The sequence below is a fragment of the Notothenia rossii genome (assembly GCF_949606895.1).
Source record: "Notothenia rossii genome assembly, chromosome: 5".
Classification (NCBI taxonomy): Eukaryota; Metazoa; Chordata; class Actinopteri; order Perciformes; family Nototheniidae; genus Notothenia; species Notothenia rossii.
This window is the reverse complement of record NC_136903.1, coordinates 38,405,026-38,432,277: the sequence shown is the minus strand read 5'-3', so window position 1 is coordinate 38,432,277 and position 27,252 is coordinate 38,405,026. Positions and strand designations below refer to the sequence as shown.

General features: G+C 42.6%; 2 protein-coding genes across 13 annotated transcripts in view; one reads left to right on the top strand and one right to left on the bottom strand.

Moving 5' to 3' along the window:
* The window catches only part of znrf1 (zinc and ring finger 1), a 162,590-nt gene that overhangs the window by 49,944 nt on the left and 85,394 nt on the right, over positions 1-27,252 (bottom strand). Inside the window, exon 2 of one of the 7 annotated variants that reach the window (XM_079681833.1) lies at positions 8,569-8,954. The exons of the other annotated variants lie outside the window; for them this stretch is intronic. Within the exon in view, the coding sequence (XP_079537959.1) occupies positions 8,758-8,954 (197 nt within the window). The 3' untranslated portion in view covers positions 8,569-8,757. Of the gene's footprint in view, positions 1-8,568; positions 8,955-27,252 lie in introns of those variants that run through there. 7 annotated transcript variants of the gene reach the window in all.
* LOC307039711 (zinc finger MYM-type protein 1-like) lies at positions 9,460-17,065 on the top strand. Of its 6 annotated transcripts, none has more exons than XM_079682049.1 (7): positions 9,460-9,572; positions 10,202-10,271; positions 10,352-10,466; positions 10,654-10,752; positions 11,259-11,370; positions 11,553-11,720; positions 11,858-17,065. In XM_079682049.1, the coding sequence occupies exon 7, from the start codon at positions 13,147-13,149 to the stop codon at positions 14,833-14,835; it is 1,689 nt and encodes a 562-aa protein (XP_079538175.1). In that variant the 5' UTR covers positions 9,460-9,572; positions 10,202-10,271; positions 10,352-10,466; positions 10,654-10,752; positions 11,259-11,370; positions 11,553-11,720; positions 11,858-13,146; the 3' UTR covers positions 14,836-17,065. The 6 variants fall into 6 exon arrangements, 5 of the variants coding, with proteins under 5 accessions (XP_079538175.1, XP_079538173.1, XP_079538174.1 ...); XR_013808321.1 differs by having other exon boundaries at positions 9,476-9,625; positions 10,202-10,466; positions 11,858-12,045; positions 16,975-17,063; XM_079682048.1 differs by having other exon boundaries at positions 9,476-9,625.

Genomic DNA, 27,252 nt, shown 5'->3' with positions numbered 1-27,252 from the left:
AGAAGGGTTCCTGAAAGCCACACAGCGAAGAGCCGCCCCCAGATCCTGGTTTGCCCGTTCGTCTGAGGATGATAGCCAGATGACAGGCTCACCGATGCTCCCAGAGCCTGACAGAAGGCCTTCCAAATGTGGGAAATGAAATGGGGACCCCGGTCAGAGACGATGTCGGTGGGGATCCCATTAAGTCGAACAACATGTTTGACCAGAAGATCTGCAGTCTCTCGGGCATTGGGAAGCTTGGAAAGAGCCACAAAGTGTACCATCTTTGAAAATCTGTCCACAATAGTTAGGATGAGGGTATTTCCTTGTGAAAGTGGAAGTCCAGTAACAAAATCCAAGGCCATATGCGACCAAGGGCGACTAGGTACCGGCAGCGGGCGAAGCAGGCCAGAGGGAGACTGGTGGGAGGAATTGGCGCAGGCACATACTGTACAGGCAGCAACAAAGGCCCTGGTGTCTTGAGCCATGGAAGGCCACCAGAACCGTTGTCTGAGAATAAACAGTGTGCGATGTAAACCAGGATGACACGAGAGACGGGAGGCGTGTGCCCACTGCAGGACCTGGGAGCGAACAGGGGTAGGCACAAAAAGACTATTAGCTGGGCAGTTACCTGGGTTAGGCTGCGCCCGCTGAGCCTCCCTGACCAATGACTCAATCTCCCAGGTAACAGCCGCCATCACGCAGGAGGCAGGCAGGATAGTGTCTGGACTGGCAGCTGGTCCTTCGGAAGCGAACTGGCGAGAGAGAGCGTCAGGCTTGAGGTTCCGTGACCCTGGACGGTAGGTGAGGGTGAATGAGAAGCGGCCGAAATACAGGGCCCATCGAGCCTGACGGGAGTTAAGCCGCTTGGCAGATTGGATGTACGCCAAGTTCTTGTGGTCCGTCCATACAATAAAAGGGAGTTCAGCTCTCGCCGCTTTCTGTACTGAGACAGGGGCATGGCGTGGCGGGACGTGTAGCACAGTGGCAGGGTTGGGAAGCAAAACTCGGTTCCGAGTAGGAACAAATAACAATTGTCAGGTCCCGGGATTAATAAGAGTTGTGAGGACAGGACGCGAGGCCGAACCCCGCGGACCGCAGCTCTCTCTCTCTCTCTATGCTCCGGATCAGCTGATCGCTGCAGCTCAGCGTCTCTCTCTCTCTCTCTCTCTCTTTCTACACACAGCGGATCCGCTGCCCGTTTAACAGCCTCATCTTTGTCAAACTTTCTTATGTTCTTTCTTTAACACGTAATGAAGATTATTAAGCGTTTTAGCTCCTGTGTTGTTAATATTGACCGCCATTTCCTTTATGAAGTGAAACAGCCTCCCTGTCTGTGTCCTCGCGTTTTCCTCACATCCCCGGACCCCCAGACTCGGAGGAGCACAGGGATGTCAGTATTGTTTATGAAGCAGGGTATAGAAAGTACATTATTGAAATGAACATACTATTTATTTACTTTTACAAACAGTGAGCAGCTGGGCAGCTGCAGCATGTGTATTGCAGGACATGTGTAAGCGTGCAAGCTTCTTTAAGTTGTAGAAAAGCGTACGCCTATAGGCTATGAAAATAATGTATTATTATTATTAGGCCTATAGTGTTGGACATGTGTGGTTGGACTCTGTCTCACAGGCAGGTTGCAGCATGTGTGTTGCCATATTTTCCATTCTGGACAAGTGAAAAATGTATTCGGACAAGTAAATTGCCAAACTCACTTGTCCATGGACAAGTACTCTCTAAAAACTTTTTCTCACACTGGGTGAGCAGTACTACTTGCGTGCCGATCCTTTGCACATTAGCGGAGAGGTTTCGGAGAGTCTCCACTACTTCACAGAGAACTGTATCGTGATGTTCCACGAGAGCGCCTTGATTGGCCAGGGCTTGGCTGAGTTCGTCCGCAATCTTGGACCGGTGGCCTGTGTCCGCTTGGTCCATACTGGCCAGATCGTTCTGTTATGGTTATCTGAGAGGACCCAAACGCAGGACACGGCAGAGTGTTAAAAAGGTTTATTTTGAGGTGTAGGAGCGTGGAGAATAATGCGGCTGGTGGCGGCTGTTGAGGTGGAGGAGCGTGGAGAATAATCCGGCTGGTAGCGGCTGTTGAGGTGGAGGAGCGTGGAGAATAATCCGTCTGGAGAGTGATCCTGGAGCACAAGAAGAACAGGTAAGAAGAACATTCAAGTGTAGAGGAAATAGCTAATAATGCTAAGAAGGCTGAGAAGGCTGAGAGTTTTACCACAAACAACAAATAGATTAGGGGCCAAAGGCCTTGGCAAACAGATGGGACTTGAGGGCCCTTTTGAAGGCGTCAAGTGTGGGGATGTTGCGGATCTCCGCAGGGAGAGCGTTCCAGAGGGTGGGGGCTGCCATACTTAAGGCATGTCCCCGAAGGTTCGCAGGTTGGTGCAGGGGGGGGGGGGGGGGGGGGGGGGGGGGGTAAGCAGGCCAGAGTCTGAAGACCGCAGGTTCCGGGGTGGGGCATGTGGGAAGAACAGCCAGCCAGCTAGCACCATTAGCCTGGTAGAAACCGTACCTCGAACCACAGCAGCGGTGATGGAAAACAGCCCAGTTGAGATGGCAGGACTGAAGGAGGGTTTGTGGATACTTCTGGGAGCGTGGCAGAGAGGAGCCCAGTCAGGGTATTCCGGAGCGGAGATTCCACGGATAGCAGGACACGACGGTGAGCTTGTGCTGCTAATGGCAGGGCGGCAGAGGCTAGGAGCTAAACAGCAGCCAAACATAATCGGCTGAGCAACGGAGATGGCAGAAACACAAAACCAGAGCAGAACAATCTTTTCGCTGTGTATGTGAAAAAAATTGACGGCAGGGAGTGATAGACACGAGGAATAAGCGTCGGCTTTTGGTACTTTAAGTATATTTGGATGCCAACACTTCTTTACTTCGGACGTCAGATTTTAAATGCAGGATATTTACCTATAACTGTGTGTCACGATTCTTATGTCATGTCACGGTTTTAGTTTGGTGTGTCTGGTAATGGGGTTTTGCTGTTCTGTTCTCCCTGTCATGTTTTCCTCCTTGTATATCGTCTGGTTCTTCTCCCTGTTTTTTCCTCCCTGTCGTTAGTTTCCCTGGTGTGTCTAATTGTCTGATTGTGTTCACCTGTTTCCCTTGTGTGTCTCCTGTGCTCATCAGCGCCAGCCCCGCCCCTGATTGTCCCCACCTGTGTCTTGTTATCCTGTGTTTAAATTCCCCTGTCTCCCAGTGTTCAGTGTCAGTTTTTCTTGTCTCTTGCCTTGGTCAGGTCTATGCTCTCTTTGTGTTCTTAATACGTTTTTGTTCCTCACTATGTGAGCGATTTCATTTTGTTCTTATTTTTTGTCATCTCAACCTGAGATTCGATAGTGACTATTTTCTGTTCATCTTGCCTGTTTTTGGAACGATAAAGTATCTTACCAATAATTTACCTCTGTCTCACGGGTCGTGCAATTGGGTCCTATATCCTGAGTGTCTGAGTTCATAACACTGAGTATGTTTACACTGTAGAATTTCCACTTTTACTTAATTAACATATCATCATTTCATTAAGGGTAAATGTATTATTGTAAAAAAAAGGAAAAAAAAGTTTTTCTGATATAAATGATGTTAAACATTTAGCTTCTAAAGAGCTGATCTAAAGTCTCGGAGCCTAGGAGCCCTGATGATAAATGACCGATCTGCAGACAACTTAAGTGTTGCTGTTTTTCTACAAGGTCTCTGGATCCCATCTGACAGAGCATGATAAAGTAGGTGAGGATATTATGATATAGAGCCCAGCCAGGCTGGACCTAACAGGCTTTGAGAAGTCATGTTCTGGTCAAACAATGACATTTAAAAACCGTTCAATGTTAGGGGTGTTTTACATTTCTTCTTTTGGCTTTAAACACAGCTACAACCTGCTGCAGACTGATAAAAACAAAATCCACTGTGAACTTAAAGTCAATGTGGATGGAGTTATTAAATTATTTCTACCTGTCTTTTGAATCAAATATTGTATATCAACAGAGCCATTAACCTGTTAAGCCCTGAGCCTGTTTTTCAGGTTTCAGGCTCGAAAATGACATGCCCGGAACAAATGAATATATCTTCACTTCTAAAAGGGGTAAATGAATAATCTTTTTTTCTCAAAGCAATGATACACCTTTATGTACACCTGTGAGTTGGATGAAGAAGAGTCAGAATCAATATAGATGTTTTTATTTTAAAGTAAATTCAGATTGAACATAGTAAAACAATTTAAATGATAGTTTCTGTCCAAAACAAAACATAGTGAAAACCACTCTTGAATGATGGGATAGTAGACTAAACGCTTTAGGAATCCAAACTATGACATATAATAAGTACCCTGTATCAAGATTGATGCAAAACAGGTGAAATTTCACCTTTTTAGAGAGGTTCAGAAAAAGTAGGTCCAGGCGGACTCACCTCTGGGGTCATTTGGGTGTATTTGCCATATCTCTGGAACCCATTGGTCGATTTTGTCTCTTTTGAACCATTAGAGCCAATGAGGGGAAGTTCCTAAATCCATCTAAACATTACCATTGAGGATTGAGAGTGATGCGCACACAGTTTGCCCAAATCCGGAAGCTCCGTTACACTCTATATGAAAAATAAATGTAATTCCATAAATGTTATGATGGATTATCGGGAATCCTTTCAAAGGGACACAGAGACATTGGATTAACCTTCAGCAGCGTTTATATGCGTTGTAATGCTATTGAACAAAACTTTTGATCAGAAAACAGCAAAAGTAAGACGTATTTGCAGTTTTGGCCCCGTAAAGTGAAGTTGTGTGTTGTCTTTGCTTGCCTTCGCTGCCGCGAGCTTTGGTCGCACAGTGATGATAGTTATACCAATGGAATCTTTGGAATCTCAGCTTTCATATGATATCTAGTTTGTGCAGATAACATGAAGTATAAAATATTGCTACCGTGAGTTATGTGCTAGGTTAAGTTAGCACCCTTTCGCTTATAGTCTAGCAGGAAGGGCCCTCAGATTTTGAGATACCCCTACCCGAGGGAGAACAAATGACAACAATGATTTGTCCTATCTTTAGGTTCTCCCATTAATGAAATTGATTGTTTTCAAATTTTATTTTGGGGGAAAAAATGTTTTTTGGTTTGTTCTTTAGAACTACCCCAATCCCTGAAAAAAGAGCCAAATTAGACCAGGCCGAATATGGGAAAGGAGACAGAAAATTCCATAACTTGAAAGTGACCTCTCTTATCCTCTTTAGATTTGCTGAGGTATGAACCAGGTTGCTGTCCTGAATCACCAAATAGTCAGACAATTATTTAACAAAAAATATACTGAATTATATCCTGTAAACTTAGCTCTGGTTTAGACGGAAATTGTACTTTTGGTAATAGGAACATAGGACTCCATCACTTTTCTCTCATTTATCAGAAAAACAGAAATGCCTAAAAAATATACCATTACTGAATTGTCTAGGGTGCTATTGCACACTAACCAGTAGTTGTATGGAAATATCTGGTACAGTTCTATTGCAAATTAGATTTATTTAGACATAGGCCTACCTCTTCTCTGATACAGTCAAACTCCGAATGGGGGATAAGTGGCATAATAGCCTATAAGTTAAGAATGGTCACTCTGATGGTCATTATATTTGGAGAGGGAAATACCAGGTGGCCTAACTACATCGCCAAATAGTCAGAATAAGAGTAACCCAATACAATCAAGTGTATTAGTTCTAAATTGCAAGCCTCTAAAACATAGGTGTAAATAGTACAGGCTTTATTGAAACTGGAACCTTAATTCAAAGTACAGTATACAATTCATCAAATAATTCTGTGAGAGGTCAAGTATATAGATACTAGAATATAATGTTAAATGTCAAGTTCCTCAGAAACGTTAGGGGACACATGTTGACATTCTGCACAGCAGGTGCAGAACTCCGTACAGGGAAGGCCAACAGAGAGGCACTGGCACTTTCCACTCTCTCCCCAGTTTACATCTTTGCAATACAAGTGAGTAATGTCTCTCACTTCTGTAGGTGCTGGGGGTTTTGTAAATAGCACTGGTTGAATGGCCCCATCTCTGACAATCCACCCCTTGCTAACAGGACTCCATAACAAGGGTTTGGGTTGGGGCTGTGACACCATATCGCTGTCTGAAACATTGCTCTTTACATGTTGTTGAAATGCATCCTCTGTTGGCGGCAGATTTTCCGAGGCTGCATCTGTTGTTGATGCAATTATGAACCTCAGTTCATCCAAGTTTGTGCACATCAGTCCAATTTCCTTTTTTCCATATAGCAGAAGCGCAAATTCTCTTGCGACTGGCAAAGACTCTTCCAAGCTGGCAGAGTGTCCAAAATGGGCCAGATCTTTGAGCTTGCTGAGATGGGTCTTGAGTTTGGTGAATGCTGTTGTCTTTCCTATTCTGTACAAACTACTTGTTGTGCCACAGCCAGTGAGTGCATGACATGCTGGTAGACATCATTGTAGTTGCCACCCAACTTCAGGACCATCTCCAACTAAACGGCCTCTTTGAGAAATTCCAGTCTGCATGTACACTAGAGATGAACCAAACATGTATTTGCTTGCATAATATATGAGCAGTACTTCCACACCTGTGTCATCAGACCTCACAATGATGCGGGAATATGACTCTGCAAGATGTAGTGTATGTCCCAAAACCCAATGAAGAAATTCCATTGCCTATTATTGAGGGAGGCCTTTTGATGCTAGAATCCGAGTAGGCCTTCGGAAATACCTCAGTACTGCACCACTCTATAGGTTTAATTCACAAATAAGTAATTATAACAGGAGTAATAGAGTAAATATGGTGACGTTATTATATCTTGATGTATTTAGAACATTTCCACCCTATTTTGGTTGTTTTTTTAATGGTGGATGTGTCTCAGTAGCCCCCTCCTGTGTTGTTTTGATGGGACCCATTAGGCCTACCATTATTAGTTTAACACATAGCAGGTAATTAGATCAGCCACTGAGCCACATGAGATGAGTTTACACATAAATGAAAACCGCTCTGTGATGAGGGAGTCTTGTGATCAGTGCTGGATTCTGAGCAGAGGGAGGGATCACTTTGATGCGACAATTACCAAAACATTCTCACTAGCAAAGTTAAGGTACAAACCAGCTTTCAAAAATATGGTCGAGTGGGTGGGTTTTCACTGATTAGGTAGAAGATTATAGGGGGGGTAGCTATGATTATAGCATCTGGGGACTCTCGTATGTGCTCCAGTCATGTGGAGTTATAGTGAGATTTACATAGAAGCAGCAACATCACAAGGGGTTCTCCTTTTCCTTTCCAGTTTTTTCCTCTTTGGAACTATTTGTTCCCAGGGAGGTGTTTCTTCTTTAACACTTTGTAGTTTGGTGGTGCTAAGTACTCCTGAACGTCTATCACTGTATCCTGTCGTCATCGCTTTGTGTCCTTTATCTATCTTTATCCTCAGAAATTTATTTTCAATAAAAGGCTATAGAAAAATGTGCTTGAACTTAAAGGGGCATTGCAGTGATTTAGCTAGTGGAGCTTGCTCGTGAACTATTAGCGCCGGTGCCTGAACGCATAATTGCGCCACATTTGCGCATAAGATGGGGCCTGCTCCGCAAGATGAGGCCCCACGCAGTCTGCGTGATCTGCGTGTAGGGAGGGGCAGGCCTGCTGCAAATACTCTATTTCCTCAGAAAAAGAAAGGCCCATTGTGTTGATGGTGCACTCTGGCAGCACTAGCCATGAAAATGCAATAGAAACAGCGGTGTCAAAATGCCTTATCTGAAATCGAAGATATCTTTACTTCGTGAGTAAGAACCAAACGTTTGCATTAGAGCTATCGACTGTCAGTGTGCACCTTAAAGGAAAAAAAACCTGCACTGCAGGCCGTTCTGTGATTCTCCAGAACACACAGATGGCCAGTCCGCTCCTACAAAGGAAGGTCTAGTTTTGACTTACACAACTTTGACAACTTTACATTTGATAATAGCCTGACCTCTCTTTAAGCCCCAGAGGTGGAGCAGAGTTCAAGAACCAAAAAATAGAACTTACTCCCTAAACAGGCATCTAAGCATATACATGTATGTACTTTTCATAGGCATTTCAGTACCCCAGAGCTTGTCTCTAAGAAGAAATGTATTTTATTCTCCTGTCCTCGATTCTTCAGGAAGTTCCTTAAGTCGATTTTGTATAATCGTTGGGTTTTAGACCGAAAGATTAAATAATTATAGTGTTTTAACCTTTTAAAGACCTTTAAATGGCAAAATAATTCATATATTAGTGGGTGTAAACTAGGGCCGCTCAATTAATCGTATTTTAACTGCAATTACGATTATGGCTTGCAACGATTACGAAAACAACGTAATCTAAATAAAACGATTATTTTTTTATTATTATTATTACTTTATTATTTATTTTTTTAATTACATTTTATTTATTTTTATTTTTTCAGTTGAATTATACTTAAAGTTCAGGGTAATCAACTGTTAAAAAGATACTGTTTTTCTCCAATAATTTGATGTTTTCAAAGTAAATGGATAATCGTTTTTAATAATCGTGTTATCAATTATTGTCCCAAATTATCGAGATTATGACTTTTGCCATAATCAAGCAGCCCTAGTGTAAACTATGTGTCTCTAATTTATCTATTTCCATCAGAAAGGGGGTCATATTTGACTGAAAAATGCTGCAAACCTGCAGTGTGTGAGGTACAGTATGTGACTCTAACTTCATTACTCCAGCTCTCGGAAAATGGCCGACTTCATGAAAACATTTCTTAAAATCTGAGATATAAAGGTAGTTTTACAATATGTCAGGTTTCACACAGACAAATTCACTTTTCCCCCCCACTTCTTCCACATACTGTACAGTAGCACCTGACCCACTTTTCGCTTGGCTTCTATTTTCAGATGCTCCATAGGGACGAGCAGAGGGAGGAGGAGGAAGTGAGTGAAAAGGAGGTGAGGAAGGTGGAAGGAAGGAAGGTGAGAAAGGTGCATCTGAGGACAAATAAAGGGTTATGATTGATACACGGTCGAGCAGGACCACTCATATGGAATGCCATTTAAGCCAAAATTAAATAAATACATAAATAATTAAATAAATACATATATATATATATATATATATATATATATATATATATATATGTATATAAATATACCTATTAAATAAATTCTGAAATAAATAAATGAGGCAATAAATATGTAAACATGTACATTTAAATACACATTTATTTATTTCATGGGACTTTTATTTCATAATGACACATTTATTTATTTCAAGAGACTTGTATTTCATAATGACACATTTATTTATTTCAAGAGACTCGTATTTCATAATGACATATTTATTTATTTCAGATGACTTGTATTTCATAATGACGCATTTATTTATTTCAGGTGACTTGTATTTCATGATGAGACATTAACATTCCTTATATGGAAATGAACGGGGCGTGGTTAGCTCACAGATCCAGACCAAAGCAACAGCAGCACAACACTGACTCAATAGCTTTTGTTTCACACTCCAGTTCTCTTAAGTGGTTTGCAAACTGCCAATAAACCAAACCGGTTTCTCTAGTCTCTACTGGGAAACAGCTAAAAGTCCTTCTGGAGGTAATCAACGCTACACAATTACACCCAGTCTGAGAGTAAAATATTTCTCAAAGGTTCGTTTTGCTTTCTTACAAAGTTAAGTTAATGTTAACGTAACCTTAAGTTTGCTAGGAGGCTATTGTTACGAGCTAGCTGTCTTAGCTAACAACAGTTAGCAGCTAACATTTTCTGCAGTTTGTGTTGCCCCTGAAAAACGTGATGTAGTTATTTAAGGGTATGTTAAATTAACGTTATTTTACAAGTTGAGAGAGTTAAGTTGTGTTTAAAATCGTCAATGTAATGCACGTTTGAGGTCTTTAGTTGGACATGAAGTTAGCTAAAGTTAGCTAACTCTCTTCATTGAAAACTTTTCTTTGTTAATCTACCTGAAACTGTAGGGACAGTTTGTTTCTACTCAACTATACAGACCGTTGTTGAGGAGATGCAAAACATACTGTAAATGAGCTGGGTCCAACATATACCTTGAGTAATGTTACTTTGCTGCTAAAAATGAAACATCATTATCAGATGAGGACATCACCAAAGTGTGTGAGTCTGTCAGGGATTTGATCTGTTCTCTGCATGTCGTACACACTGCTCTGGTATTACTTATCTTGTAAAATGTAAGTCTTGCTCTTGTCATCGTTCAGGCTTTGCATTTGAACTCCTATGACTAGTTGCGGACTTGAAGGGAACGCCTTCCTGACATCCAGGAAGAAGGTGAGATTCTAATAAATTTGAATGGCAAAAGCAAGTCATTGTTTTTAACTTTTTAAATGATTTGTTTTGGGGCATTTCAGTTTTATTGGACAGAGACAGTAGATATCTACTGGAAACAGTGGAGAGGGAGGAGATGATATGCAGCAAAAGGTCCAGCCGGATGGTTGCTGCTCCGTGAGGAACGTGTTCTATCAGGTAAAGCACTTTGGTACCCAGTTATTTATGGTATTGAGTTTGAATTTAGCCTTTGGAATGTAATTTCCAACAGTGCATTGTAAAGACTGAAAAAACAGCCTCAGGTTAAAGCTTGACATGATTTGGTCTTTTACTTAAGAAGGTGTTTGTCCTCCTGTCTTCTCTTATTTCCTTATCTTTCTTTCAGGTGTAACATCTACCAATGGTTGTACATGACAGAGACCTCCTCCGCCTCTTTGCTGTCTTACTAGTCAATCCTTCTGATCAGGTCCTTTCCTAAATAGTGGTAAGTTTTACAGTTCAGTGTACGTTAATTTAGAAACGTAATGCTTTACCGCTGTTGAATAAATCCTATATTGATCGTCATTTTATTAAAACTACGATTTGTAAACTTTTTGATTCCAAATACAATAATCTTTTTTGTTATAATTGTAAAACATATCTTATCATCCATCAGCAATCAATACAACAAATCATCCAACACTAAATAGAAGAAATCTGGACCTATTTCTTTTGATACAGCAGCATGTTTTGGGACTGCTCATTGATGTCATCAAGAGCCATTGAGTCTCCCTTTTGTAGTCGGCCTCTTAGAGTGTTTATCATTTCTTTGTCTCTTAACATTCCTTTAATCATTAGTTTTTTTATTGTTTTGTTCTTTATTTTTGTTTTGAGAATCACTTTGCAATTAGTGTGTAAGTGCTATATAAATAGTTATACTAATATTATTGTTGTTACCATCATTACTATTATTAATAATGTCTTCTTTGTTTTCTTTATTTATCGCTGCAGAAAGGATCATGTCAGCCCACATCAAACACCTGATCAAGGGCTTGTGAACCTCACTGCTGCGGACACCTGTGTGATATTCGACTCTGACTGGAACCCTCAAAATGACCTACAGGTACGATATATATATCTGCTCTGTCTGTCCTAAAGATAGTTCAATAGGGCTACAACAACAACAGTCTTTCCGTTTATTCCCTCGGTTCTTTAAGTGTATATTTTCCCATTTAATGCTTAAAAACGTTGAACAGCAGCTGCACATGATGCTCTTTTGACCCCTCTTTTAATTTCTTATTTCAGGCTCAAGCTCAGTGTCATCGTTTTGGCCAGTCTAAGGAGGTGAAGGTGTACCATCTGATCACTAGAAACTATGAGAGGGAAATGCTGGATAAAGCTAGTCTGAAGCTCGGGCTGGACCGTGCCGTCCTGCAGAGCACAAGTGGGAACAAAGAAGGCAACAACAACGGGGTGAGAAAAAGAAAATCTGTCATATTTCTAGATGCCAAGTCATTTTTGGTTCAGTCGCTGTTGCAGTACGCTTAGTTTACTTTCGAAAAGAGATTTCTAAATCCACTTGTGTAAATGTCTCTCTGCGTCGCCTTTAGCCGGTCCAGCAGTTCTCCAAGGAGATCGAGGACCTGCTGAGGAAAGGAGCCTACGCCGCCATCATGGACGAGAACGACGAAGGCAATCGCTTCTGCTAGGAGGACATCGACCAGATCCTGCAGCGTGCACTTGTGTGCGCGCGCGTGCGCACACAAACACATGGCGGAGAGAACTAAGCGCCCCGAGGGTAGTTATGTTACCTGTTCTTGAGCATGGATGTATAATAAGAACTGGATACAGCGTCGGAGGAGGGGTCTCGTTCTTTCCTATGAGAGCTGCTCATTGGCGCATGAAGTCAAAATGGCCCAACGAAACGTCACAGATTACCCGTCATGCCTGGCTGTCAGAGCAGAAGAACCCGTTTGTGCGCTCACAGAGCATGCGCCCCTTAAGCCCCGCCCCCCGAGCTCACACTCTCGGCTCACTAGAAAGAATGGAGAGAGAGAATAAATCTAGATTCGGCTTTTAGTGCATTTTACAACTTTAAGGACTTAATGATTCTAGGGCTATAAAATAGTTCATAGAGGGTAGTTTATTTGGTTTCAAAAAAATTATCCACCGATTTACAGACGTCTCTTTCCCAATGTTAGTCAAGGGGAAAAAGTATTTCTGGGCCGGTCGACGTCACAGACTGATAAGGAAATTGTAGTACCGCCGTTTGGACACAGAGTCCGGCGCACTTCCTGGGGGCTTGGTCTTGAGGTGGAAAATGCTCGTTGCCAAAAGTGCAATAAGAATTTAGCATGTAAGGGCGCTAACACAAGCTATTTGTCTAAACATTTAGCAAAAGTGCACCACATTCAGACGGAGGAATGCACCGGGTTCGACTGTCTTTCTAGTAGCTCTGTAGCCCCATCCACGAGTAACGTTTCCACGTCAGGTATATATTATGTATGCTAGCAGCAACACACAGAGTGAACTCTATGATACACATAGGCGAAGTTTGGGGGGGTTCCCGGGGTGCCCGGCACCCCCTGGTGGCCGGAGTCTTTTTTTTTTTTTTTTAGTTATGATGTACAGATAGTAGGTGGCCTAGATAAATATAACTCTGGAACGCTATATCAATAAATGCAAACTCAATAAACATAATAAATTTAAATCCACAAACATATTGTCTCAGTGTGTACTGCTGTCAGAGACAGAACATTACTCAAAAATGAGTCTACACAGACGATCTGTGCAGCTGCTGCGCCCTCACACGCTGCACGCACATGCGCACTTTGAGCACTCAAATTCAGACAAGTCGAGTCTGCCAGCCGCCAAAACCTGACAGGAGAAGACTAAAAAAATGGATATACGCAGGTTCTTCGCAACCAAAACAACTCCAGTTTCGGATTCAAGTTCCAGCGCCACCGTTGCTGCCACCCAAGCTGCACCTGCTCCGGACCCGCCAGTCCCGCCTCGCCCGTCGACCAGCCACCACATCTTGGCGCCGGTCGGCACCGCAGCTCCCGCCGCTTGCAATCCCTGTGAGACAGCCTCTGATGGCGGTCAACTTCCCAGTGACCTAGGAGATAAAAGTGTGGGCCCCAAACAGCCAGTGCTTCCCGTTTTCCCAAGACACAAAATTGGAGATAGAAATCGTTGCTTTTCTGCATTCTTTTATAACAAGCATCCGTGGCTGGAGTACTCGGTTTCAAGGGACGCAGTGTTTTGTTTTTGTTGCCGCCACTTTTCCAAGGAGATTGGAGAGGAGGAAGACACACTAGCTAAACAAGGCGGGCGATATTGGAGTAAGCTAACTGAGAGGCTGATAAAGCATAGCTCTTGTGAAAAACACAAGGCCTGCATGAGACTGTGGGAGGGCTACAAGGAAACTGAAAAGCATGGATCTGTCAGAGTCCACTTGTCAACCAGTCACCAGAACACAGTGGATAAAAACAGGGAGTATTTGACAAAGGTCGTGGATGTCGTTAAGCTGCTGTCTCAACTGGGCCTCCCTTTCCGTGGACATCGGGAAATACAATGGAGAAAAAAGGAAATACAAGAAAATAAAAATGAAAAAAAGCACACAAATACAGTCGATACAGAAACAGATAAAAGCAAGCCGGATGATGATGATGAAACAAAGGGAAACTTTTTGAGTCTGTGCGACTTCCTCGGCAAGTATGACCCAAGTTTCCGCAAAATGCAGGATGAGAAGTACTTTAATTGTACAAGTCCAGATTTTCAAAACGAGGTCATCTCTTTGTGTGCAGAGCTAGTCAGAGAGGAAATAGCAAATGCAGTGCGTGAGACTGGTTTTTACACGGTTATCGCGGATGAGGCCAAATCATCAAAGTCTGAACAACTGTCTGTGTGTATCAGATATGCAGAAAAGCTACAGGTTAAGGAGCGATTAATCTGCTTCATTGACTGCTCTGCCTCCCGAGATGCTGCTGGGATTGTTGAGGGTATCAAGAAGGGGTTGGAGTCATGTGGACTGCAGGACGTCCCAATAGTCGCACAGTCGTATGATGGGGCCTCAGTTATGTCTGGGCATTTAACTGGAGTGCAGCAGCGTATCAAGGAAGATTACCCCTTTGCCATCTACGTACACTGCATGGCCCATAAACTTAATCTGGTCCTGGTGGAATCATGCACAGTCAACAGAGACATCAAAATGACGTTAAATGTTATTGATAAGCTGTACTCCGTATTTTCAGAACCAAGCAACCACCACAGGTTTCTGGCGATGCAGAAAACACTCGAGATGAAGGCAAAGGAAATTGGGCAACCCAGTGACACGCGTTGGGCGAGCAAATGGCGATGCGTCTTTGCGGTTAAATCACATTATGTGCCTATCACACGCTGTCTGAAGGAGATGGTGGATGAAGGAGAGAAATGGTCAGTGGAAGCAAGTGGGTTGTATAATCACATGACCACACCTGGCTTCATCGCCTGCCTCATTATCCTTGAGGACCTACTGCCAGAGTCCTGCACGGGTCTGATTTTCAATACCGAACCCGCCCCGCTACCCGCACATATTGCCAATTAGTTCCGCAACCCGACCCGACCCGCCGGCACAAGACCCGCAACCCGACCCGAACCCGCATATATATAAGCAGTGAAAACGTGCAATTATTAACACACGCAGTTGCATATTTGGCTCAAAAAGCCTGGGATGTTGGTTATTTTCTGCATCTAGGATGACACCAAAAGCCTCCCAGACGTTGGATTTCGCTCTTGAGGAAGAGTTATTGAAAATGCTGTATTCTCCGCTAGAGAGCTTCACCTCAGCCATTCAGAATGTGGCGCGCTCAGCAGCAGATAGATGCGCTGCAGAGGTTATGAATATGCTCGGTCCCGCGGGGGAGAGGTCTGAGGATTTAAACATTAAACTAAATTATTATTATTTAAATATATTTATTATGCAACACCCGCAACCCGACCCGCATCATCTTTGTTTTACCCAGAACCGAACCCGGAAAAAAGCGTTTGAAAAAATACCAACCGCAAATCACCTTTTTTGCGGGTCACCCGTCGGGTACCCGCGGATACCCGACCCGATGCAGGACTCTGCCTACTGCGGGTTGTGCACGTTGTTCACAAGAAACTTCAGTCCAAATCCACAACACTTGCAGATGCTGCCTCCACGATCAACAGTCTGAGAGCACACTTGAGGGAACGCAGAGGAGAGGAGGAAGGTTGGCAAGACATATGGAGCCAGATCAAGTAGTTTGGCGAGGACGTCGGCATGCCAGTTGCCACTGCAGAAAGTGACCCCCCCTCCATGGCAAAGCGAAAAAGAAGTTCAAGACCCCCTTTGTCGCTTTACCAGTATGTAGTGGGGGCCACACTTGGGCAGCGCCAACGAGATGAAAGGAATGAGGAAATAGACGGACAATTTGAGGCTCACGCCATCTACTGTCATTTATATCTCCCTGTGCTGGACAATATGATGGCCGAGTTGGACAGACGGTTTTCAGGTGAAGCCATGGAGCTTGCAGCGGCATGTGATGCTTTGATAAAGTGTGAGAAGAAAGGCATTGAACCACTTCTGAGAAAATATGCAAGCCTCAAGATCGTCCATCCACAGCTGGTGACAGCAGAAATGGACCTGATAAAATGTGCTGTCCAATCTCCCATTAACCTGAAGGACCTGCAAAACGAAGTGAGCAAGGTGAGCTATCCAAACTTCTTCCCATTACTCCAGCTTGCACTGACACTGCCCATTGGATCAGCGACATCAGAGAGAAGTTTCTCAGCAATGAGGAGGATCAGAAACTGGCTGAGAACTACAATGATCCAGGAGAGATTTTCTGATCTGGCCCTGCTGCACATTGAGGGAGATTTGACTGCAAAACTGTCAGTTGAGAAGATAGTGGACATCTATGCCAGCCGGAAAAAGAGGCGCCTGATGCTGCACTAGGTAAGCCATTCATTCAAATTATTTCGTTTTGTTGAGCTTAAATGCGTAATTGCGCAGCATCTGCATCCGGGGATAGCCAGCTGCAGTAAGCAGCAGACACCGCTCCACGCTCAAACCAAAATCCTCCAAATCCTCCCGTTTGCGTTGTGCTCACATGCTTCGGTCCTGCTAGCGGCCGCTGCTGACAGTTGTGGGGAAGAGACGCTGAATGCATGGAGATCATAATCACTAGATGACGGTGAACAAAAGTCATTACTTTGTTGGTTGGCTTTGTTTTCATCGCTGAAATTAGGTCAAAATGTGATAAAACTGCTGTGCTTATATCCTACAGTTATTAGTTAGTATGCCTATACAGTTCATTAAAAAGTGTGTGAGCATTGGGGAACATTGATCCTACAGACCTCTTTGTTATAGCCTAATTATAGCAGCCGTTTTATTTTGCGGCGAGTTCCGCTGCCATAGTAATTTCATCTATTGGGCATATTAGTTATGAAAACACACCTGCAGTAGCCTGTAGGCTATCCTGATCAATTTTCATGTATGAATCCTTGTGTTGCAGCCTATAGCTATACATTACATTTGTAGTTATTTTTTGGCACCCCCAACCTTAAAGTTCAAACTTCGCCCATGATGATACAAACATGGGTTAATGATTAGAGGTAACTGAGTTATTTATTTTGTTAAAGTTACAGCTATTCTGTTTGCAGTTCTATCATCACATAATTTAATAAGATTTGTTAAAACATTGTTGTTTCTTATTTTCAGTTTGCTTCAAGCAGTGGCTGTGCGAGAAAGACGTGGAGGACCAAGAAATGCTGGCCAGATTGGCAAAGACCGGAAGATACATAACAGAGAAGATAATGGATATTAACAAATAAAAATAAAAATAATGTTTATAATTTCTTTGTTGCTGTTTACATTTTGAATTATATTTGTTATTTTTAAATCAAATGCATCTATTTTAGATGATAGATTTATTTAGATTTATTTATTTTTTAATATTATTGTATTAAGTATAATTTATTAAATAAAAATACTGTTATGAACACTATACCTTGTCTTTATTTTGATAGTTACCAGAATACATTGTATATTTAATACTAACATAAGCTGGTGATACATAAATGCTGGTCTTCTTGTATGCCAGCAGAAAAATATTTAGAAAGAAAGAAACAGAAGGGAGGAAATGATGATAGCTAGACTCAGAATAAATCACACAGCATTGAATGGTACGCTGCATGTCATGGGGAAAAGTAACAGTGACAAGTGTAGGAACTGTGGAGTTAAAGAAAATGTGGAACATCTATAAAGCTGAAAGAGAAAAACTAAAGGATAACGTTTTAGAGGCAGAGAGGGAATGGAGTGTGGTTGGTATTTTGGGAACAAAAGGAGAGGGAGAAAGAGCTACCAGAAAGGCACTGTTCCTTTAGTAAAACTGGGGTGGGTACAATTATCTAACATTAGGTCAGGAAAGATCATAGATTGTTGTTTTGTTTTATTTATTATGTTTTTTATTTATTTATTTTTGGATTAGATCATAGATACGTCCATGAGTTAAGAGATGGAATGATATGATGATTCACACTCATGTACAGTAAGTGGCGGTATGCACCTTAAAGTTGTTTGCAATCCGCCAAAAAACCGAGAGAAGAAGAAGTCAACTGGTTTGCCAATGGACAATTTACACAGAAGAAGAAGAAGCAAACATTTCTGGCGGGTGAAATTTACAGTAGAGTATCAGATTACATGCGATGTCTGACTCTGAGAATTTAGTAGTTTGCCTTATAGTCCTTCTCCTCCATTTTCTTCCTCTTCTCGAGTAGTCAGTGTGGTGCTGTTGCTTTGGTCTAGGTCTCTGGATCTGTGAGCTAACCACGCCCCGTTCATTTGCATATAAGGAATGGAAATGTCTCATCATGAAATACAAGTCACCTGAAATAAATAAATGCGTCATTATGAAATACAAGTCATCTGAAATAAATAAATATGTCATTATGACATACGAGTCTCTTGAAATAAATAAATGTGTCATTATGAAATACAAGTCTCTTGAAATAAATAAATGTGTCATTATGAAATAAAAGTCCCATGAAATAAATAAATGTGTATTTAAATGTACATGTATCAGTGCATGACATTAAGGATTTTGGGAGATGGCCCTGTGGGCCATCTAAGCTAATTTACAGATGGCCCTGAGCCCAATAGAGATTGCCCTGAAAAATGCGCGCGGACGAAATAGCACGAAGGGTTTGGGGGGCCTCCCCCTACAACATTTAGATTTTTCCAGGTCTTACTGTAGATGCTGTCTGGTGCATTCTCTAGACTGAATTATACGATGAACCACCACAAAATTATATTGTACAATTTCAATTTTATTCTTTATTTCACTTGTTTGTTTGCTCTTGTTTGCTCGCTTGCATGCCCTGCATAGCTATAAGAAATACTTAAGTTGTTGGTCAAGACACTTTCAATCTGATGAAGGCAAATGCCTTCCCAGATGTAAAAAAATAGAAAACATTACATTCAGTTATAACTGCTAAAAAACAAACATTATGTACACTATTATGGCCCCTGTTAAAAATGTTTCTAATGTTATCGACTGTAAGTTGGTCGAATGAATGCTTCCTCATCCGGAAGCTGACCGAGCAGACCCAAGCAGCAGTCGAGAGGAGCCGAGCGCATCCGCGAAGCATACAACATGGGGACGTCGGAGTTCCCGTTAGCCGGCAAATCTAAATCTCTTCGGTGAAAATAATTTCCCTTTAGCGCAATACCGCTTCAGTTGCGCCACTTATGTGACAGACAAGAATAGTATGTGACAGACAATAATAGTCAATTATAATGTCTAACACGTAATGTGGAGAAAGAGATGTCCTGTCTGGGTTGATTGTGCGTTGATCTGTTGGTAATGCCTCGGGGTTCCGGTGGGCATGTACACAAATGCATAATGCTGCGCTATACTTTGTGGCATCACCCGGTTGCATAGCGACACTTATTGTTTAGGTGTCTTTTAATAAGCAGGTAGTCATATCATTAGCTAGAACTAGCTGGATCTGATCGATATGGACATAAACGCGAGTGAAGTCTAATCTGACGGGAGAGAGAGATCAACTGCTGCTGACAAGTCGACACGCAGCTCTGCATGATCACATGCAGCGGTGAGCGGAACAAAACTCACACTTCAGGTTAGAATATCACTCGTAGCTATTTTAATTACCTCTCAAACTACCTAAACTAGTTATAGATATGTTTAGTTTTACTGTCGGGTCACTCATTACTGGATCCGCGAGCTGCATGATACTGGCATAATAGATTGCCCGATCGGGCAACCAGCAGGTGAGGCTTCATTGCCCGAGCTAAATACTAGATGGCCCCGGGCCATCGGGCAGTCCTTAATGTCGAGCCCTGTGTATACATATTTATTGCCTCATTTATTTATTTCAGAATTTATTTCATAGGCATATTTATATATATATATGTATTTATTTAATTATTTATTTATTTAGTTATTTATTTAATTTTGGCTTAAATGGCATTCCATACACTCAGGGAGGTGCGTGAGTATGGTGTGTGTGTGTGTGTGTGTGTGTGTGTGTGTGTGTGTGTGTGTGTGCATACGTACGTGTGTGTACGTGTACGTGTGTGGGTGTGTGTGTGTGTGTGTGTGTGTGTGTGTGTGTGTACGTACGTACGTGTGTGTACGTGTACATGTGTGTGGGTGTGTGTGTATGTGTACATGTGTGTGTGCGCCTCTTTGCCTTCGACTCAACCATACACCACAAATCCTTGAGGACTTTTCATATTCAAGGAGTGCATGAGATCAAATAGGGACAAAAATAAATCATAGGACCCCATCATAAATTAAGTATAGTGGTGTGTATGTGAGATCTGGATGTGTGTATCGTAAGAGTACGCACCAGCGGTGTGTATTTAAGCAACTTGTGCCAGTAATCCTGCATCATGCAGATGTGGTTTTTGTCAGATTGGCAGGTTTCTCTAAAATATTTGTCTTGACCGCCATCACTGTGGACTGCAGGTGACGTCATTACACCGCATGCAGTATTTTTACGAGGTTGTGTTACACACTGAAATATGTTTCTGCATTGTCGTCAGGATGTAAAGGGCAAAGCAAGATGAGATGTATTTTTATCCTGCTCTTCATCATCAATTGGTTATTTTTGGCAATAAAACACAAATATCTTGTGGAAAACATATGCTGCTAACCTTAAAGTTTTATTGTATTTTCACTCAATCAATAGTGATGATATAAGTGACAATGACAACATTGACACTGGCATTAACCTCTACGTATTATACAGTATATTGTTGCTGTTTTGCATTCATTGCTATAAAATATATTTTAATGCTATTTGTTTGAGTCCTTTCTTAAAACTATATTATTGCTGGATGAAGTTTAAGCTCAAATTGTTACGATTATTTGGTTATGTCACGTTTTTTATGTCTTGTTTTGGGTGTTTTGCTGTTCTCCCTGTCATGTTTTCCTCTTGGTTTATTGTCTGGTCCTTTTCCCTGTGTTTTTCCTCCTGTCGTTAGTTTCCCTGGTGTGTCTAGTTGTCTGATTGTGTTCACCTGTGGCCCTTGTGTTTCTCCTCCTCTGCCCGTCTGTTTCTCGTCTCGTGATTTCCCCTCCCTGTATTTAGTCTTGTCTCTTCCTGTGTTCAGTGTTGGTTCGTCTTTTGTTGGTGACTGTGTTCACCGGTGAGTGTTCCGTTTGTCTACGTTATCCTTGAAATAAAGGCATTTTCAGCGTTATCTGCATTTGGGTCCTGCTTGCTTCACTCACCGTAACACAAATGATTCTACACCATCAAATGTTTCCGAACTGCGTATGAAAAGGCACATATAGACTCCTACAAATATGCTGCTCTTTGTTGCATTACCACATTAGTGACTCTACAGCTTACACAAGTTTAATTAGGAATTCAAAAATATGTCTATAAGTATTTCTCAGCCTTAATTTAACACTAAAACACAGTTTAATACTATGTTGACTACATCAGTCAACATAACTCGTCATTAATGCTGAAATAATGTCCAAAGGAGGAAGGGAATGGAGAGAAATGTAATGAATGAACCTAACAATATTAATCATACTTGGCTTGGCAATGTTTGGCACTATCACCTGTAAAGTAGTTTACAAGGAACAATGACAAATAAAACTCAAAACCTTAATTATATCTTCTGGCAAAAGAACACAAATAAAATCAGTTTGAATCTATTACCTTTCGCAGTGGTGCCAGAGGTGCCATGTACCTTTTTTTTTTAGACATTCAGTGGGCATTTTAAGCCTTGGGGTACAGTAACATCCTGTGTAATTGTTTCACATACCCAAACAAGCCGTGTGGGCCCATCTAACCACCGATTAAGCCAGAATACAATCGATACAAACACATTCAGCAGGTGCCTCTTAATTCAGCTGCTCCAAGAACACATAGAAACAGAGCTCAATACTGCTGCTTTAGCTCAAAGTAACCTCACTGACTTTTAGCCCTTTTAATTCGACCATTTTCTCCACACGTTATAAGGCTAATGGAGCTGTAAGCATAGCGTTAGCAACACGTTAGCAGCCATGATGGCAACATTAGCTTTAGTATTTTAACTGTGGCTACACAGGATGCATGTGAGGATCTACAGTGCTGCTTCCTTCTGTTCCCCTTTTTTTGTGTTTATTGTTGTCTGTCTGTGTGTCTGTCTTCCTGGCTGTGCGTGGCTGACCTACTTTCGATTCCCGCCAACTCACCTCCTCAGCTGTTGCTCGTCACTCTGATTCATCTACTCACCTACACTTGCTTATATACCCGGTTTTCGTCATCCAGTATTCACCAGTTCATCGTCTCACCACAGTGGTAATACGTCTTGGTATTTAGCTCTTAGCAAAACTTAATCTCAGTGTTCCTGTAAATCCTCACCTTATGCTCTCTCTGTTCAGAATCCATCTGCCTACTCCTCTGCCTGCCACGTCCAGTAAGTTAAACAACTCACCCAATTATGCTCCCTCTGTATCCAGACCGTCTGGCTTCACCTCGCCACCTCGCGTGCCCACCTTTGCTAAGGAGGAAGCAATGCAGTTGGGACGCGCCGGACTATCTCCTGAGGAGCACCTTCGACGTCTGAGGTCTGGAGAGTGCCTGTATTGTGGGAAATTGGGGCATTTCTTTGCTGGTTGTTCTGTTTGCCCAAACGTAGGGGTTCGTCAGTGAATTTGGGGGTCCCGACCAGGGCTCGAGCTTAAGGAAGTCCCGTCGTCCCGGGACCGAAAAGAATAGTGTCGGGGAGGATAAAAAATAATTTTGGGACGAATTTGGGACGATAGTTAAAATAAAAATACCCTGCTAACTCTACTACAAACGGCAATGAAAATGAAACCGACTGCACGTTTTGTGTAGCACACAGTTATTAAACCTCCTTGTCAACATAAACACACACGCACAAAACATTTAGCAACCCGCGAAATACACACACTCACACACACACACACACACACACACACTCACACACACACACACACACACACACACACACACACACACACACACACACACACACACACACACACACACACACACACACACACACAGTACGTAGCTACAGCTGTGCCGCAGCCAGCCGCACAGCTGGCTGTGCCTGCGAATTCCTGACCCGCAAATTCGCGGGTCTAGCAGGCAGCTACAGTATGTACTGAGTGTGTGTATTTCGCAGGTTGAGTGATGTAAAAAGACAATGGTTTCCCACGGAGGAATTCTGAAATGTTTTACCGTTACATCACAAAAACGCAGAACCAGACCCTGGAGCGCCGGCCTCTTTATTTACTTACTCCTCTTCATCCCCTATGGGTAATAAAGCTGAGATGAGCATGAGAACCCTCCATCGTATTTAGTCCTTAGCAATATGCTTCACCTCTCCCCATGTATGGATGGGTACCGAGCCCCGGTATTAAACGGGCTCCGCCCGGGCCGGAATTATTAAAGACAGTGGTAACGTTAAGCTCCGACGTTATCTGACTTTTTATCGGTACTGGATACATTTAAAAAATATGTCAAATGTATTATTGCTACATAAACATTATATCGCAGTTTTAGTTTAGCCAACTCCGTTTCTAATATGCAATAAGACTACAACATGCGTCTATGATGTATTTTCGAGTTTTCCAATCCAGACGAAATCTCTCTCTCCCGTCTGTGTGCGAGGGGACGGGGCAGTTTGTAAAGGTCTCCTGACTGTGTTACAGACTGTCATCCTGGTTAGTGGTTACTCTGGGTTCTGTCTTCAGGACAGAGTGTTGGATCTTTTTGTTAATTGGATGGGACTTGATTTGATTCAATATTAGAGTAATTTTCTCGTTTGTGTGTTTGTTTAAATATATTTGGCTTTGTTCATGTGATTGTCTGATTTACTCAAATAAAAAGGTTGATGAATTATCCTCTAATGATTTGTATGATGTTTTATTTATGTTAAAGGTCACTTTGAATGATTTTAACTAATGATAATGTAGAAAAACTAATATTTTAAATTCGGGACGTTCCACATTAATTTCGGGACAGCTTAGATTGTATTTCGGGACGGTTCCGGGAGGATGGTGAAAAAAGTTAGTCGAGAGCCCTGCCCGACGAGCCCACATCCAACACCAATTGTAGCCCCAACCTTGCGCCGTTTTCTCATTCCTGCCAGACTCTGTGCTAACACTCAGACCCTCCCCTCTCTGCCCTCATTGACTCTGGAGCAGAGGACAGTTTTGTGGACCTAGAACTAGCCAACCAGCTGGGTCTCAAGTTGGAAACCTTACTGGATCCTATGACTGCTTATGCCCTAAATGGTCAAAGCATTTCAAGAGTCACTCATTAGACACAACCTGTCACCCTGATTATTTCTGGAAATCACAGAGAAGTCATTCAACTTAACGTCATTTCCGCCCCTGCTACCCCTTTGGTTCTTGGTTACCCATGGCTTCGCACCAAGCGGCAAACTCTGGGGAATAGCCGGGACGCCAATACGGAAGTGCAACACACTGCAGTTCATACATGGGCCGCTAGGGAATGACTGCAGAAAGGACCAATCTCCATAGACCCCCATGTTAAAATGCCCAACTTTACAGCAGAAAAAAACTTGTTTCTACTCATGGATGCAATACATATTATTATCCATATAGTTAAATTCCACCTTCATGATTATGAATCTGTGAGTGAATTGTTTTTCTAACACGACCCTTTTATTTATATTAGGTCCTAAAGTTTTTGCATAAATTAGGGCGTGGTCACTTTGATGGACATGTAGCCTATATGCCTCACTGTCAGCTAACAGCAACTTGTCCACTCTGCTAGGCTACAACCATAGAGGCTACAACGTTAGTTAGTCATAGTACTGTACTTGACCCTTTTGCTTTAGCCGTGTTCGTTGTGATTGTGCCTTTTAGGGAATATTGTTACAAATACCAGACAATTAAAATGTCGTGCTGTGCGCTTGAATGTACTAACAGAACTTCCAAGAAGTCTAAAATGATAATATTATATATGTTAATCCCGTTCGCAGGTGTTTGTGTGCTTGGTAGCTTAGCTTGTTACTTATTAGCCAGCTACGGACGTAACCCTTTATACATACATATTCGTTTATGATTCAGCCTTGGGTAAGACTTTTATAGTCTATGGCTATGACGCCCATAATGCGGCTCTGTTAGGTCCGGGCGATGGAGTCCGTCATTATAACTGGAGATCAAGGAATGCAGCGAAACGCAGACTTGGTTCGCCTGCTGTAGTATTAACTAAATAAATTATGTTGAACAAGGCTTATTAAGCTGAACATCGCCACAATTGTCCTGCTATTAGGCTTGGGCGGTATCATTTTTTTCATACCGTCACACCTTACTGAAATAATACCGTGGTATACGGTATATGACTTGGGTCGACTTGAGTGAGGTGGCGTTCGAACGGCGGCAAATAGACGTTTCGAACGGTATATTATATGCTCGGTGTAAAATGCAGCCCGAGCCGGTAGACGCTCGCAAAGTGCCGCGACGTGCGCGCAAGTGCAAAACAAGGGCTGCATACATGACACATTGTGCAAATGGCACATTTCGAGATCGGATACAGGACGCGTTTGTAGATGTCCGACGTTGTTTCCATTGTGAGCTAAGTTAACAATATATCATCATACATAAAGATTTTCCGGGATTAAATACTTGACTTATTGAATAAAGTTTGCTATATTCACTAACTAGTTTGGCAATATTATTCCGTGCATGTGGTAACCTCATTTCCATTTGATTCATTGGATTACTCGCGTGAATGTTTAGCACGTAAATGCTTTCGTTTTTAAAACCGTCCGACCTCGACTACAAAACCATCAACCAGTTGCATAGGATTAAAAAAAATGTCAACACTCACTCACCCCGTCTTAAACATTCCCAAAGAAGTGCCTCTGTCTCTCGTTGTGCTGGATGAAGTCACTGGCGAAGTCATTGGGAGTAAACCCAAAATAGTCCCAAACAGGCGCAGAGGCATTTTTCTTTTTTACTAGTTCTCCGAGTTCGGGGCCGGCAAATGCTGCCGCCATCTTGCTCAGCTCATCTTTGTGCTGAGCTCTGAGAGCGGGAAAGACGGACTGCCCTGCCCTGGCCTCTGCTGGCGCGTGCTGTGCATTACAACCAATGTCGTCCCTGTCAAAACTCTGTGTCAGTGTAATAGAATGAAACGCATCTGTGATTTGGCGCACAGTCTGTGACGTCACGATATTGAAAATCATACCGACGGGATTTCGAAATACCCTGGTATACCGTAATACCGTCATACCGCCCAAGCCTACCTGCTATGTATCGGTACTTATTTTCTTAACGTGTGAATGACAAGCATTAAGAATAACAAAATATAGCTAATTCTCTTGCAGATTGTCTCATTTGATTATGAATGTAACGTTTATATAGGGGAACTACACGGTTAGCAGTAACTTGGTATGCATGTATTTCATGTTAGCTTAGCTTCTTAGCCTGAGCCAGCTCTGTTTACTTCCAGTTCGGAGGCAGCAGGTCCCGCCCCGGCTCCGCCTCTTCGCCCTTATTTGGAGCAGGCAAGATTAGACTCTGACGTCGCTGTCAAGCCGTTAGTGGCCGACTCCGCCTACTAAGGGCTTCTCGGCAACTCTGCAGAATCCTATGGGTGACGTCACGGACACTACGTCCATTTATATATACAGTCTATGCTTCGCACCCACAATCCACATATTGATTGGGCTGGAGGAAGAATCATTGAATGGAATCAGTTCCGCCACCTTAACTGTTTACAGTCTGCAGTGCCTCCTGTCCCTGTTAACCATATGCCTCCTCCATGTGTCTCAGCTGATGTTGACTTATCTGGTGTTCCTGACATTTACCACAACCTGAGTGGGGCCTTCAACAGGGAAAAAGCTCTCTCTCTCCCACCTTATCGTCCCTATGATTGTCCCATCGATCTGCTTCCTGGGGCTCCTTTACCAACCAGCAGACTCTATAATCTGTCCCGGCCAGAGAGAGAGGCCATGGAGAAATACATCGGTGACTCCCTTGCTTCAGGTATTATTCGTCCTTCTTCCTCCCCTCTGGGTGCGGGGTTTTTCTTCGTGGACAAGAAGGATAAATCACTCCGACCCTGTATTGACTTTCGTGGGTTAAATAACGTCACAGTTAAAAACAAGTACCCACTTCCCCTGATAAACTCAGCTTTTGAGCCTCTCCAAGGTGCCACCATCTTCTCTAAACTCGACCTCAGAAATGCATACCACCTGGTTCGAATTCGCCAAGGAGATGAGTGGAAGACAGCCTTTAACACCCCCCTTGGTCACTTTGAATATCTTGTCATGCCCTTTGGACTCTCTAATGCCCCAGCTGTTTTCCAGGCCCTTGTAAATGATTTCCTGCGTGATTTCCTCAACCGGTTCGTTTTTGTGTACATTGACGACATTTTGATCTTTTCCAAGAGCCTGGAGGAACACCAGAACCACGTCAGTCAGGTTCTACAGAGGCTGCTTGAGAACAAACTGTTCGTCAAAGCTGAGAAA